Source organism: Pelobates fuscus, chromosome 4 (genome assembly GCF_036172605.1).
Source record: "Pelobates fuscus isolate aPelFus1 chromosome 4, aPelFus1.pri, whole genome shotgun sequence".
In the NCBI taxonomy this organism is placed as follows: domain Eukaryota; kingdom Metazoa; phylum Chordata; class Amphibia; order Anura; family Pelobatidae; genus Pelobates; species Pelobates fuscus.
The window spans coordinates 46,024,437-46,041,053 of NC_086320.1; the positions used below are offsets into that span (position 1 = coordinate 46,024,437).

Here is a 16,617-nt window from a genome sequence, read left to right on the forward strand (position 1 = left end):
TCTTCCCAGAGGTGGAGGTATCAGCAAATTCACCCCAAGGTCAGATAAATTGCAAAGAAAACAAAAGAGTTACATCTCAGAGTATACAGGCATCAGTTAGCATGTTAAATGTTAAAGTTCATGACAGTACAATTAGAAAAATACTGAACACGTATGGTTTGTTTGGAAGGGTTTCCAGGAGAAAGCCTCTAAAAATAACATGGTAGCAATACATAGGTTTGCAAAGTTGTATATAAAAAGCCCCACAAGACTTCTGGAACAATGTCGTTTGGACAGACAAGACCAAAGTGGAGATGTTTGGACATAATACACAGCACCGTGTTTAATGAAAACCAAATACAGCATATCAGCATAGACACCTCATCTAAATTATCAAGCACGATGGTGGAGGGTGATGATTTGGGCTTGTTTTTCAGCCACAGGGCCTGGGAACCTTGCAGTCATTGAGTCGAGCGTGAACACCTCTGTACACCAGTATTCTACAGTCAAATGTGAGGCTCTCTGTCCAACAGCCAATTCCAAGCACACCAGCAATCTAAAACAGAATGGCTGAAAAAGAATCCAGATGTTGCAATGGCCCAATCAAAGTACAGAACTCAACCTGACTGAAATGCTGTGGCAGTACATTAAGAGAGCAATGCATAAATACGTGTCAGCAAACCTCAATGAACTGAAGCGACATTGTAAAGATGAATGGGCCAAAATGTTTCCATTACAATGTGAGAGACTGATAAAGTCATATAGAAAAAGATTACTTCTAAATATTGCTACTAAAGGTGGTTCTACAAGCTATTGAATCATAACATGTACTTAATTTTTCACACATCTTCCATCTTGGCTTTATTTTTGTTAAATAAATCATGACATGGTGTAATATGTAATTTGTTGTTGCTCATCTGAAGTTGTATTTACCTAATTTTAAGATCTGCTAACTAAGGAACAGATGGTTGTTATTATATCTTGATATATAAAACCATAGATTTCACTAGGGTGTACTTTCTGTTTATATACATTAAAATAAATAGTCAAGACAGAGGCATGTCCAATTCACCAAATTACTAGAGTTTTGTGAATAAACCCTAATATCCATTATCTAAATAATATCTTCAATTTTATTGTCTTATTTATATTATGTTTCTGTTTTTATAGGAACTACTATACCTCCTCTTCTTAATAGTACATCAAACAACCTGTACGTTAATTTCCAATCAGATATCAGTGTTTCGGCTGCTGGATTCCATCTTGAGTATACAGGTATTGTATTTAAATTATTACTATTTGAAATATTACAGAACAATATATATAAACCGAAAAAACGCTGCATTAAATTATAATGCATTAATAAGTCATTCCTTTTTTTTTTTAAATGATTTATTAAAGAAACAATCCAGGCACCATAACCTCTATAGTGCACTAGGAGTGCCCTGCATTGTCTGGGCACTGGTCAGAGGAATAATCTGTTTATGAGGCAAATTGTTTTTAAAAAAAAAAAGAATGCATGTGAAAAGTCTCCTTTTCACTTAATGTGCTGTTATAAATTAACTTACTCTATAGAAATTATGAAAGTTTATAATCACTCTTTAAATTACTCTTTAAATGAAGTTGGTTGTAGGGATATATGGTGTAAAATTAGACATATGTGAACACCATTGTCTATTAAATGAAATGTTAAAATGGGAAAAATAATGAAAAATGAAAGTATTCTATGGCAAAATATTCTATTTAAATTCTTCTCCATTTCAGTTTAGATTTTGAGAAAGCACATTGAGAAACTGTAATATGCAAAAAGGGATTACTCTCTGGTCAATGAACTGCATACGGGAATTAAATTTTAATGCGACGTCAATGTGTTTGAAGCAAACAAATTCAATTGCTATGTTTTCTTAAGGCTGTTTGTTAACAACTTTACTTTATGGAACGTATAAGGCCCATAGGGGGCTGTGTATAAAGAAATGAGAGAAGTGGAGCAATTGTGATATAATTAATGTCTACACTTTCGTATAAATGGACTCCCCTCCAGAAATGCATACTTCTGTTTCACCTGCAGCAAAATAAGGAAGTGATCCAATTATTTTTGTGTTTTTTTTGTTGCAGATTATGTACAAAAATAGGTTCACATTTTTACATGACAGTCCTCCTCTATCATATATCTGGCATCGTAAATATGAGAGTACAATACTTGTATGAATTCCTAATGCTATATAGTTCCTTTAGGTTATACACAAACCTGCAAGTAAACTTGACAACAAAAAAAAATCAAGGGAAATTTTAATAATTTGCAATGGGGGTCAAGTTAGTGCCTTTTTCAGTAGTTAGCTTACATATCATAATAAAATTAATTTACATAAACATTGATCAAAAATCCATATAAATATAGCTAGCTTTAATATTTTTTTCCTATGCTGGTATAAAAATATGATCTACATAACACATTTGCTTTTACTGTTCTTCATATTTAATAAGGAAAATAACATTTTATCTAAAGTCATTTTGAAAACACATGATCTCAATAAAAGTATGATATTAATTAGAAAATCATTTCATATTTTTTTATTTTCAAGTCAGGTTTTATAAAAAAAAATATGTCAGAAATTAATTCTTAGAAATAATGGACAGGTTTATTTATAAATAAGCATTAATTACTATGAAATAGTCTTTAATGTTCTGCTTATCAGTTTGATGAAAATTCTTAATTAATAATTAAAGTTCGTAGTAAATAACTGTTGCTAACACCAAAATTACCTATGATTACAATACTATTTTGTATTTATAAATAATGAAAACAAATTATCTGTTCAGTCATTGAGATCAAGCAAATGTCCAGCTGCTTCTTCCAATGAATGTTTAATTAGCTAATAATAACATGTCTAATAAAGAGTAAAATATATTTTTATTTTTCATGAAATGAAAAACTTGCATGTTATTTGATCTTAAAGACTGAATTTGGGAATCTTTAGTGGTCTGGCCTGAAGGAAAAAAATACTTTTGATATTTTAACATTACACATTACATAGTTACATAGCTGAAAAGAGACTTGCGTCCATCAAGTTCAGCCTTCCTCACATATGCTTTTGCTGTTGATCCAAAAGAAGGCAAAAAACCCAGTCTGAAGCGCTTCCAATTTTGCAACAAACTAGGAAAAAATTCCTTCTTGACCCCAAAATAGCAGTCAGATGTCTCCTTGGATCAAGCAGCTATTACCCCACTAATTAGGAATTGTATCCCTGTATGTTATGTTTTTGCAAGTATTTATCCAATTGCAACTTAAACATCTGTATAGACTCTGACAAAACCACCTCTTCCGGCAATTAATTCCATATCCTTATTGCTCTTACTGTAAAAAAACCTTTTCTTTGCCTTAGATGAAATCTCCTTTTTTCAAGCCTAAATGTGTGACCTTGTGTCCTATGTATAGCCCTGTTTATGAATAGATTTCCAGATAATGGTTTGTACTGGCCCCGAATATATTTGTATAATGTTATCATATCCCCTCTAAGGCGCCGTTTTTCCAAACTGAAGAGATTTAAATTTTTTAACCTTTCTTCATAACTAAAATGCTCCATTCCTTTTATCAATTTTGTAGCTCGTCTCTGCACTTTTTCTAGTGCCATGATATCCTTCTTTAGAACAGGTGCCCAAAATTGCACAGCATATTCAAGGTGTGGTCTTACCAGCGATTTATAAAGAGGCAAAATTATATTTTCATCTCGAGAATTTATGCCCCTATTTATACATGACAAAACCTTACTGGCTTTAGCAACGGCAGATTGACATTGCATATTGCTACCTAATTTGTTGTCTATAACAATTCCCAAATCCTTCTCGTGTGTGGTTATCCCTAGTTCACTACCATTTAGGGTGTAAATTGCTTGTGCATTCTTAACCCCGAAGTGCATAACTTTGCATTTTTCTACGTTAAATTTCATCTGCCATTTTAGTGCCCAGTCCCCCAATCTATCCAAATCCCTCTGAAGCAAGGCAATATCCTGCTCACATTTTATTACTTTACAAAGTTTTGTGTCATCTGCAAACACTGATACATGGCTTTCAATGCCCATTTCAAGATCATTTATAAATATGTTAAATAGAAGCGGTCCCAAAACAGAACCCTGAGGGACACCACTTACCACTTTTGTCCAGCTTGAAAATTTACCATTTATGACAACTCGCTGTACTCTATCCTTAAGCCAATGTTCTACCCAAGAACAAGAATATTCATCTAGACCAATTTCTTTTAGTTTGAAGACTAACCTATTGTGAGGAACCGTATCAAATGCCTTGGCAAAATCCAAGTAGATCCCATCCACTGCAACACACTGATCTATATTTCTACTTACTTCTTCGTAGAATGCAATTAGGTTAGTTTGACATGCCCTATGTTTCATAAAACCATGCTGATTATTGCTAATAACACAGTTCTTCCCAATGAATTCCTGAATATTATCATTAAAGCATTTTATTTCATTTTGCAATGACATTTGGTAATATGCTTCAATAATATACACCGATCTTAGTTAGGTATGCCCTCATAAATTGATTTAAAGTTGAGAGGACAGATGTCCAGTGTAGACTTCATTATAACAGATAGGTAGGGAAAGCCAGAGTGAGAAATTAGTTAAAGGACCACTCTAGGCACCCAGACCACTTCAGCTTAATGAAGTGGTCTGGGTGCCAGGTCCAGCTAGGGTTAACTAATTGTTTTATAAACATAGCAGTTTCAGAGAAACTGCTATGTTTATCAATTAGTTAAGCCTTCCCCCTAATTCTCTAGTGGCTGTCTCACTGACAGCCGCTAGAGGCGCTTGCGTGATTCTCACTGTGAAAATCACAGTGAGAGCACCCAAGCGTCCATAGGAAAGCATTATGAATGCTTTCCTATGTGACCGGCTGAATGCGCGCGCAGCTCTTGCCGCGCGTGCGCATTCAGCCGACGGGGAGGAACGGAGGCGGAGAGGAGGAGGAGAGCTCCCCGCCCAGCGCTGGAAAAAGGTAAGTTTTTACCCCTTTCCCCTTTCCAGAGCCGGGCGGGAGTGGGTCCCTGAGGGTGGGGGCACCCTCAGGGCACTCTAGTGCCAGGAAAACGAGTATGCTTTCCTGGCACTAGAGTGGTCCTTTAAGACAAGGTAGAAGAGATTACAAGATATCATGACAGATGGTCAACATAATATTTTTTTTGAATTGGCTGATATTTGCTACATGGTCAACAGGAAACTGATATTACCAATCATTGTGCAGATGAAAAGGTGTACATTAGTTCCTTGTTACCATATATTAGCAACTAGAGCTAATTTTGGCAATTATGTATTTGTTCCACCTTAAATCTTATGATTTTTCTTTAAGTATATATATCATTAACAAAATGGTTCTTTGCTTTTCTCTATTCTATGTATTGGTCACAAAAAAAAAACTTTAGGTAAAATATTATAAAACTGGAGAAATTATAAATTAAAAGAATCACACATATTTATGTATGTATCAAATATTTTTGCACAACTAGTGCAGCTAAAAAAAAATCTCAAAATATGTTTTTGTTTGTCCTAAATATGGGAATGCTTCATATATCTTGTATTCCACTAAATATTTGGCGGTTAAAGGTCACATAACACAATAAAGACATTTTTAAAGTAACAGTTTGAGAAATTTATAATGCAAAGTAAAATCAATTTTTGCTTTCTGGGAGCAAAAGTCCAGTGTAGTGGTTATAGTACATAGACATTGCCAGACATTTTTTTTGTCACAAAATTTGGCATAATTTTGAAAATAAAAAACAAAAAATAAACCTTTGTTCAACACCTATTGGCTGCCCCTTCTTCAGCACCGATATTGCAGAATTTAAACAAATTCACTATCCATTCAGTTTACCCTCGAAGGCAATGGCAGGCTGAAGTCACTTTGCTGACACTTTGATCATGTGGCTTAATATTTTTGCTGAATTACTCTCTGGAATGCTATGGATATATTGAAATTTTCCTTACACTTTTAAGTCACTAATGTGACCATAAGCAGCTGAACCGTATATTGTATAAGATGCATAAGGTGATGCTGACATATGATAAATACACTGATAAATATTTAATTTAAAAAAAAAACATATTCCACAAAAAAATCAATATATGAGCAATCTTTAAAAATGCTGCATGTGTCAGCAAGGAAATCAGTTAGACAATCAGGAAAAGTAATGTTTGTGAAAATAGTTGGCCACCAATATATCAATATGCTTTGAGCGACTGTCACTCCTCCCCTAAATGAGTATTTCATGAAGGTAAAATATTTGTAAAATACACACATTTTCTGTCACAATCAAAACATATACTGAGACAAAGTAGGGATTATATTCCATTGATTGACAAAACCTAAACCATCATGTTTTTGTAATTTCTCCCTGGTTGTCCCTGTGATGGCTGTGGGGGAAAAGGCATTGTCTGTGGAGGCTCATGTGGTATCCTTTATCAACCTCAGGGTTGAATTATTGCGCATGTGCGAGAGTACAACACTGATGTGGGCTCCTGACAGATGAAGCACATGTATTTGTAAAGGTCTGGCAGGAAAACCATGTCAGGGACCATGAGGGACAGGTTCAGGTAAGTAAAACTCACCTTCACCTGCATCCTGCAGTCACTAGACAACAAGCAGAGCAGTCACTGTCGGGATCTTTGCAAATTATGCCAAATCACCAGATGTTTATAAAGCTACTTTAATGAAATGCATATTGAACAGAAGAAGATACAAGGTACATCTAAAGCATACTTTTTAGATGTGGGATTGTAGGCTCTTTTTGTTTAATAAAGAAATTGTTACCAGTCATTAAGTTCATATAACTAATGAGCAAAATTAATGATCCAAAATTTAGAATTAGATCACATGTGGTTTTCCTTACTATTTTCTGTATTACTCTTAGACTGGCACACATTGTTTCTGTGTTCTTTCCATTTTAACATTATACGATCTTAATTTTAAAATCATACATTCTTATGAATGTTACATGACATCATAATTTCTTATTTAATTTTAATTTTGTTCAGTGACAGAAATATTTTTTGCCACCAGAATCTACTGATAGATTCATCTTGTGCTGCCTATGAATAACAACTCCCCAGAGAAAGCAGACTTTAACACAAACAACTATTTCCTAAAGAAAAACAAATTGAATATAAACATAATTTCAGAACATTGTAACTTTCGTGAGTCACATAATGTGATTTTGCAATTAAAGATGTCTTTTACAGAAATTTCTGACAAACTGCATGACGTTGCCCTAGTAAATGCTGTTAATGAGTTTAGTTGATTGAGCAGTACATTAGAGTAAGTAAAAATGCACTTACTTCCACGTCACTCCAGATGGTCGTAGGTGATGTCATCACTCTAAGATGCTTGTGAATAGGTCATGCTCACTCATATGGAGAAATGCTAAGTGAGCACATGGGCTTTTACATATTCATTTTAAATTGCTAGTAAAAAATATTTGCATGATGTGCTTTGGCTATGCCAAGACAGTAAGACTTATAATATAAAGAAATCACAGGATGAAAAAAAGAGCATTTCAAATTTTACCTTTAGACAGCTACAAGTTTGTGTAAAAAGTAAATTCACATAGTGCTTTAATTATTATCTGTATACTTTAATGTTGGATGATATATTGTTACACATTATTTTAGTAATTTCATATTTATTTTTCTATTATTGTGTTACATTCAGAGAGAGGTTAAAAACCCACTGTGAAGACAATTTAATACACCATAAAATGAAAATGGAATAGGCATTGGAATGTTTACTCTCTGCATTCCCAGCTCTTTATAAATCTACCTTAAAAGCAGCCAAAAACAGATAGAAAGTCAATATTTAGCTCCTTTTGTGAAAGGGGCACTTTATACATTTTTAGAACAGCCAGTAAATTAATTTTTTTTTTTTTGTTCTTTCAATGCATGTTATATTAATATTCTTAATTGCATTATGAGTTTTGTGTGAAATCAGTAGATATGAAAATCGACATCAATATTTAAATTAAAAGTTAGAAAATCTTTTTCCACTGGCAGTAAAAAAATAATTTGCCAAAATATTTGCATATTTTAATTTGAAGTAATACAATACTTTAGTAAATCACAGTGGAAATACAAGGTGACATCGAAAGTCTAGAACTACATATATACCTATAAGACACTTAATAATGTATTATAATCAGCATTACAGGTATTTAGGTGGTAATACCATAAGATTGATATAAACCTTTTATAGTTATGATAATTGATTGGTTCAATGACTTTATCTCATTCTCTGTACACTTCAGAACTATATATACATATATATATATATATATAAATTTTACTTTACAAAGACCCTGGAGTGCATTCTGGTTTTTTTTGGATACCTCTATATATATATATATATAGAAGAAAAAAACAATATAGTTATGGCGGGGAAAATATTGTGATTGAAAACCTCTTCCATCTGAAGTCTGTGGATTATCAATACAATGTTAAAAAAATCTGCACACCAGTCCAGCCATAAGACTTGCTTTTCCCACAGAAATCACACAATTGCAGTAATGTTACTACCACAAAGGATTCTGGGTGGGCATATGCAAATTAGTTTAACAAAGAATCACATTTTTGCCTCATTCCAGTTTAAACATGGATTCCTTTGAGTCTGTGTTTGCTGTATACAACAGCTTTGAAACACAACTTAGGAAAAGATGCAAAGCCAGTGAACCACTCATGGACAGCTGTTTCATTATTAATGCAAATCATCAGCATGAGGTTGGTTATTGAGGCTTGGCAGTGCTTGGGAAGCAAAAACCATGCTGCTGATTTGACTGGTGTGCAGATTTGTGTTTAACATTGTATTAACTATATATATATATATATATATATATATATATATATTAAAATAACTCTTGTGCATCACCCACAAATCCTACTATCATGTCTGTCTATGCTCAGTTGAATGTCAAGCTTAGAAACACAGAAATATAGAATGTGACGGCAGCTAAGAACCGTTTTATCCCATATAGTCTGCCCAATTTTCTAAATACTTTCATTAGTCCCTGGCCTTATCTTAAGTCTATGATAGCCTTATGCCTATCCCACGCATGCTTAAATTCCCTCACTGTGTTAACCTATACCATTTCAGCTGGGAGGCAATTCCTTGCATCCACTTCCCTCTCTGTAAATTAATACTTCCTGAAATTATTATTAAACCTTTGCCCCTCTGATGTAAGACTATGTCCTCTTGTTGTGGTAGTTTTTCTTCTTTTAAATATAGTCTCCTCATTTACTGTGTTGATTCCCTTTATGTATTTAAATGTTTCTATCATATCCCCCCTTGTCTCGTCTTTCCTGCAAGCTTAATTGAGAATTCTGGAAAAAACATAATTTCTATAACTTGCTAGTCCCAAGGTGGAAGTTCCCAAGTTCCATCTTCAGATATACAGGTGATGAACAACAGTAATTTGGAATTTGCATCAAACGTTGGGACCACAACTCTTTTTTGTATATTCAAATAAGCTCAATTATACCAGTTTGCTTTTTTAACTTTCATTAATCTTCTTGATGCTGATTGGTTACTTCTTAAAGAAACTCCACTACCCCAATAGCAACTTTAGCTCACTCAACAACCGTCTGGGTGCCATCTGACCTTTAAGAGTTAAATTATTATGGAGTGGTTTAACTCCTAATTTGGGGATCCAGTTAAAGGCACCACAGCCCCCATACAACAAAACATTTCTTTCAAAGGGTAGCCAGTTATAGACTGCGAGAGTCAGCTGAATATCTAAGACTACCCCCGGTCACCTAGCCAACCCTTACTCAAATTGTAGATTCAGAGAGAAAGGACAGAGAGGAGCAGAGATTTGGGACACTGAAGGTAAGTTGAAGGTAAACTAGTGTGTGGTTTATATGGCGTGAGAGTGTAAAAATAATGAAAATTAAATATAGCAATCATAATTGTAATTTTTCTATTGCTTCTATCATATGCAGCATTGAAAATCTTTGTAGAAAGATATCCCTATGCCCTCCTAATTTCAGACATCACTTGCTCATTTGCCTGGTTTACAATAATGAGATAAATATGTAATACATTTAAAATCACGATTTTAATGCTATGAAAACTCAGACTCTCACTTTCTAAAAGCAGTGAATTTTGTCTTTGTTCCGATATATGTTCTTTTTCTTTATTAAGTTGCAGTATTGTTCTGCTCTGTTGTCACAGGAGCATAGCTTGAAAATGACAAACAAGCTATGAAAATTAGTTTCCTGAAATTGCTGTGACGCTCGGCTTAGGAATTATCCAACTCCACCGTGAGGGATTTTAGAATTGTTCATATTAATTTTACTGTTTAAAACATTCTAAACTCTTCATAAGATATAATTATATTCATTTTAAAGTACGAGCCATGCACCAATAAAAGCAAATGAAATTTCTACTAATTAAACAATATTTTGATTTCTATGTAAAAAGATGCCTTTTCAATCCCTAAGTGTAAAAAAATAGAAAATAAAACACACTTTGCAATTTTATTGCTCAGAACTCAATATATAAATTTGGCATTTAGTTTCATGTAATACTTATTATAATGCAATAAACCTTGGCAAAACAGTCCAATAAATGACTCAAAGATCTGGATCAAAATATTTGTTACATGTTTTTAAATGGAAGCTGTTTTAAGAATAAAAACCAAATTCAATTAAAATACTCAATGAGTACTTAGTTTAAATGTTTGTTCAATCTACACACCCCTATTGATATTTCAGATATAGTAGTGCCCCTTATCCAACACTGTTACAAATAATATCACTGCAGTAGTAGTTACAAGGCCCCTTTCCCTGTTATGATTTTTTGCACTCTTTTGGTATTTCAATATACACTGCCTGGCCAAAAATAAAGTTGCCACCTGGATTTAACTAAGCAAATAGGTAAGAACCTCCTATTGGATAGTTACTGCATGGGCGATTATCTTTCAGCTGGCAACAAGTTATTTAACCCCAACTGATGCAATGAGTAGCTTCTTATTTCTTAAACAACCATGGCGAACGACGTAGCCCATGGTCATGGAAAAGATGCTTGTCTGTTTGAGAAGGGTCAAATCATTGGCATTCATCAGGCAGATAAAACATCTAAGTAGATTGCAGAAACTACTAAAATTGGGTTAAGAACTGTCCAACGCATTAATAAAAACTGGAAGGATGATGGGGAACCATCGTCTTCGAGGAAGAAATGTGGTCGGAAAAAAATCCTGATTTATCAAGATCAGCGATCACTTAAACGTTTGGTGAAATCAAATCATTGAAAAACAACAGTAGAACTCAGGGCTATGTTTAATAGTGAAAGTAAGAGCATTTCCACACGCAGAATGTGAAGGGAACTCAAGGAATTGGGACTGAACAGTTGTGTAGCCTTAAGAATACCACTAATTAGTAATGCTAATCGGAAAAAAAGGCTTCAATTTGCTAAGGAGCATAACGATTGGACTCTGGAGCAATGGAAAAAGGTCATGAGGTCTGATGAGTCCAGATTTACCCTGTTCCAGAGTGATGGGCACATCAGGGTAAGAAGAAAGGCAGATGAAGTGTTGCACCCATCATGCCTAGTGCCTATAGTACAAGCCTGTGGGGACAGTGCTATGATCAGGGCTTGCTGCAGTTGGTCAGGTCTAGGTTCAGCAACATTATGTGCCCAAAGAATGAGGTCAGCTGACTACCTGAATATACTGAATGACCAGGTTATTCCATCAATGGATTTTTTTTCTTACTTGATGGCATAGGCATATTCTAAGATGACAATGCCAGGATTTATCAGGCTCAAATTGTGAAAGAGTGGTTCAGTAAGCATGAGCATCATTTTCATACATGGATTGGCCACCACAGAGTCCAGACCCTAACCCCATTGAGAATCTTTGGATGTGCTGGAGAAGGCTTTTCACAGTGGTCCAACTCTGCCATCATCAAAACAAGATCTTTAATGCAACACTGGATGGAAATAAATATTGTGACATTGCAGAAGCTTATCAAAACAATGCCACAGTGAATGCGTGCTGTAATCAAAGCTAAAGGCGGTCCAACAAAATATTAGAGTGTGTGACCTTTTTTTTTTGGGGGGGTGACTTTTTTTTGGCCAGGCAATGTATATACATTAGGGGAAAAATCTACAGAAAAAAATTACAAACAAACAAACAAACAAAAAGCATAGGTCCGAGCCGGTAAGAGCCTTCAGATATAATTCAATGTATTTTATTGAGGTGGATAATATGGGGTTTCTTCAGTTCAATAGGCAATGGCTTGAAACGTCAGCATGGAAAGAAGGAAACAACACTTTATATTTAGTAAAAATCTGTATAATAATAATTTATTTAATTGAAGTTTAAGTAATACAAATGTAAAAACTGCCGTCCAATGTGTTTTATACATAGACTTATCAAGAACTTGATCCAGCTCACCAATTGAATTGGCCATTAAAATAAACCAATTTCAGTATCAACTGGATCTTCAAACTGGTGCTTTAATCTAGAGTTCAAAATCTAAGCCAAATATGGTTTCAAAGAGTAAAAAAAAGTAATCTAAATTAATGTAAATAAATATGTAAATCAATAAAAAAAACTTTATTACATTTTATAGTATAAATTTTCTTTTAGAAGAAAAGTGTACTTATAAAGTCAAAACATAGATATATAAATAAACATACTCAAAAAATTTCATATCTATCAAAATTGTTATATTGTAGAAAATGTATCACTTTATTGGAGTAAATATTCAAACAAATATTATATGTGCTGTGTATTATAGATAGACAGAAAGGCATAAAAATTAGAAGCTGGATACATTTTTAAATATAAATATTAATCTATTTTATGGTATCACAATGTGATTCCATAGCAGAAAAAAATATAAAGCAATTCTATCAGAATGTTCTCTCTGTGTATTTTTGCTAATGTAATTTCTACGTTATTTTAAAGCAATATGTATATTTTAATACTATTTCATAAAATGTTTCTAACATGCTCATTCATGCTCTCAAATACATTTTTTATTCTCATGATAAAGTAGCTAGAAGTAATGTCTTAGTCAAGAACTATTGGTAAAATATTCCTGCTTCGATTTTGCACCAATGTTCTATTCTGTTGCAAAGTAACTGTGTAATTTCAAATTGATGACTAAATATCCATAAAAGAAAAAAAATCTCAGCTATTTAAACTTAAACTCTTAAGTTCTATGATCTGTATCTGAAAATATAGTTTACTGGATAACTCTGCCAGTTGTTTATTCCCTAAAAAACGGAACTATGACAAATTGAAAAAGGGTAGAATTTATTTTGTTTTTAAGGGATTTACAAAGACAAGGCTATATCCAAAAAGCACCAAGTACAGTACAGCCATTTGGGATAGTATCTAATACAGTAGTTAAATCAACACAAGAGTATAAAAGATACATTTGCAATGGCAAGGAAGATATAAGAAACCATAGAGATATCACTCTGCTAATGGGTATAGGCTGCAAATGCACTAGAAGCCTTAGAAATTCAAATAATGGCATACAAACATAAAATTTCAGTTTAACTTTATCATACGTATACTAATAAAGGGTGTAGAATATTTTAAAGCCAAATTAGCCAAACTAGAAAAACATCTCCTGCTTATATTATCTGCTCAGATACATAAAATGATCTAAAATTCGCAAGTCCCACAATACTAGTTTAGAGAGTAAGTATACATTATTTTCATGTTAAGGTTTTGCAAAGTTTCTCAGTATATATATATACATATATATATATATATATATATATATATATATATATATATATATATATATATATATAAAATTGATTTTCTCAATTGTGGTATTTGTATTCCTCATTCTTGGGTCCTCTACCTAACCTGGGAGTCTGAGGATTCTGTGCAGTAGCTTAGATGTTCCTACAACTGCACTGTTCTGGACAGCGATCTCAGATGTCCCACCTGGAATCTATTGAAGCCAGAGTGTCTTCAAAAGGAATCTAGTGTCACAACTGGAATATATATATTCATCTAGTGTCACAATTGGAATATATGTATTTACAAACAGCAATCAGTTTTCAGAGCTCTTATAGACAAGCTGATGAGAGGTGAAAACTAACATTGATTGGAAGTTTTGCATTGTATTTAAAAATCTTAACTCAATATTAAACCTACCATGACTGCCACCGAAAGATAATACAAAATGCATACAATATAACTATATTGGACAGGGATTTCAACTAATTCTGGATTTACAGCTCCTATGATGCTTTGCCACCCTCTATCTTTTTAATAAACACTCTCTTTGTGGACCTCACAAATAATTTCTGGAGTGCTGTTATGTTCATTATATCTTTTTTACTCTGCTATAAACATTATAAGAGAGAATGAATTATGTTCAGATGTCCTAATGACTTTAATACAGCTGATAGTTTTGGCTTGGATTCACCTAGAAAATCTTGATTATTTAATTACTGTAATTAGTTTGCAGATTTTCAAGCAGCGTCAAAAAGAAGTTAATTAGAAAACATGAATAGATAATGTTCACTGAACTCAAAACACCTGCTGTTTAGCAAATGAAATGTTGATCTATTAATGATTCTTAAGTTTTTGAATTTGCTTTTCACTATAATAATACCAGGTGTTTAATAATAATATAGCATTTTATATACTTTTTAACAAAGAAAGCAACCCCATTCATCAGTGGTCTATCCTGAAATATGCATTATTTAGAGCTCTTTTTATATCTGTGGTTGAAATCTCAGTTCTACTTGGGATCCTTCTTGATTAGCAATCATGTAAAATTACTGAAACACAAGGTAATGCCATAATTAAAAAACAAACAAAAAAAAAACAACAACAACAACATAATGTTGATTCATAACTACAAAATTGGATGTGTTTAGTTAAGTTGGGGAATTTTTGAACATTTTTGAAAATCCCATCCATTATTTAACTTAATTTAAAAGAAGATAGAATCTGAGATGTTTTAGAGCACCTGACCTAACCATTCTTTTTTCCAGAACACACAGAGAGTAGAATTTTCACACAGTTTACTTTTTGTTTTGATCCAGAACAGATGCAGTATATAAAATCTAGTTTTGGTATGAAACAAAGCTGTGTTATAATTAAATTGCCAACATTTTGTACATGACACACATTGGGAGTAATGTAATAAGCGTAGTCACATCCATTTGTTTTTTCGTGTGTGTGCTTGCTGTATGTCCTTTGATAGAGGCATATCATAATTACGCACTTACAGGAAAAGCTTGCTAAAAGTGGCCCGAAATTTACTATCAGAGTAACTGATGTTGTTCAGGAATAAAATAATCATTGGCATATAGTAACCAATAAGATGGTGCAAGCCATTGCTGGATACAGGGCAGCACTGGAGGAATATTAAATCATGGATTATTTTATGTTTTCTTCTGTATTACCACCTATTAAAATAAAAGTATTCATAATTTGTATTGATAATGTTAATATTACCATTTACCAAGTAATATTGGCCTCAGTTTAATATTTTTGGACAAACTTTTTAAAAGATTCTTTGATAATATAAAAATATCTAAAATGTATGATATGTACAAAATAAATATCAATACATGAAAAAAATGTCAATATTGAAATATTTTTTACCAAAATATGAAAGCATTTTAAAAGTTTATTAAAAATAAAATCATTTGAGAAGCTTATCCAAAAATCTAAAGGTAAAGCCATTTTAAGATTTTTTTTACGCTAAATTTAAAGTCTACTTTGAAGTTTGTAATAAATAATCTTTTAAGTTCAGTAATTAAGTTTTTATTCCTGACAATGGATCTAATATTCATTTTTATATAGCTAGCATTTGCACTCACGTTTTTGATGGGCAAAAGCTTGTAAATGTTACTAATACGTATCTACATACACAGATAAGGCATTCAAATGGATACAACATTAAATACATGTACCTTTATTTAGTTTTTGTTTTTTTAATATGAAAATGTATTCTGATGCCTCTGATTTATTGTCTAATTAGAAAAAAAATACAACCCAGTTGCAAGGTTTTATTTTTTAAAAAATGTGCAAAATAAGTTACTGAACAGCAGTTATTACAAGCATGGTTTGATTGCTGGTGCAGGAATTTTAAAAAGTTGTTAGGTTTTGTGGAAGTCTGTTTCACACTAGTAAAGATCTATAGTACGTTTATATCATGAAATGTATAAGATCAACCCTCTAAGCACCATATCCACTTCATCTCAATTAAGTGGTTATAGTGCATGGAGCACCAGTTGTAGTGTTAAATTGTTTTTTGAATGGTTTATCAAAGAACAAACGTTACCTAAAAAAAAAAAAACATTTGCTGCATCTCCTCATATGCCAGGACTAATGAGGAAGCATTAGCTTGAGTATCAAAAAGGTGTCAGTGATCAGATAAGAGTGTAAGCTTTTACTCACCTATAATGAGTAAAAGTATGGACATTTTTATACCTTGCTCACAATTAGCAGTCAGTAAAAGGCTGAGAGCATCAGCTTACACTCTCAGGTTATCACTGCCACCCTTTCTTACTAGAACTAAGGCTTACATTGGAAGAGGCAACAGACTAGCATCTAGGAATACTTCTGAGTTGTTTAAAATGGTCTAACAATAGAAGGTA

The 16,617-nt window shown here is 33.0% G+C and overlaps 1 protein-coding gene across 1 annotated transcript in view; it reads left to right on the forward strand.

The window, feature by feature from the left end:
• Nucleotides 1-16,617, forward strand: part of CSMD3 (CUB and Sushi multiple domains 3) — a 1,213,223-nt gene that overhangs the window by 975,221 nt on the left and 221,385 nt on the right. The window contains exon 39 of the mRNA XM_063451130.1: nt 1,150-1,254. Coding sequence (XP_063307200.1) covers nt 1,150-1,254 — 105 coding nt within the window. The remainder of the gene's footprint in view (nt 1-1,149; nt 1,255-16,617) is intronic.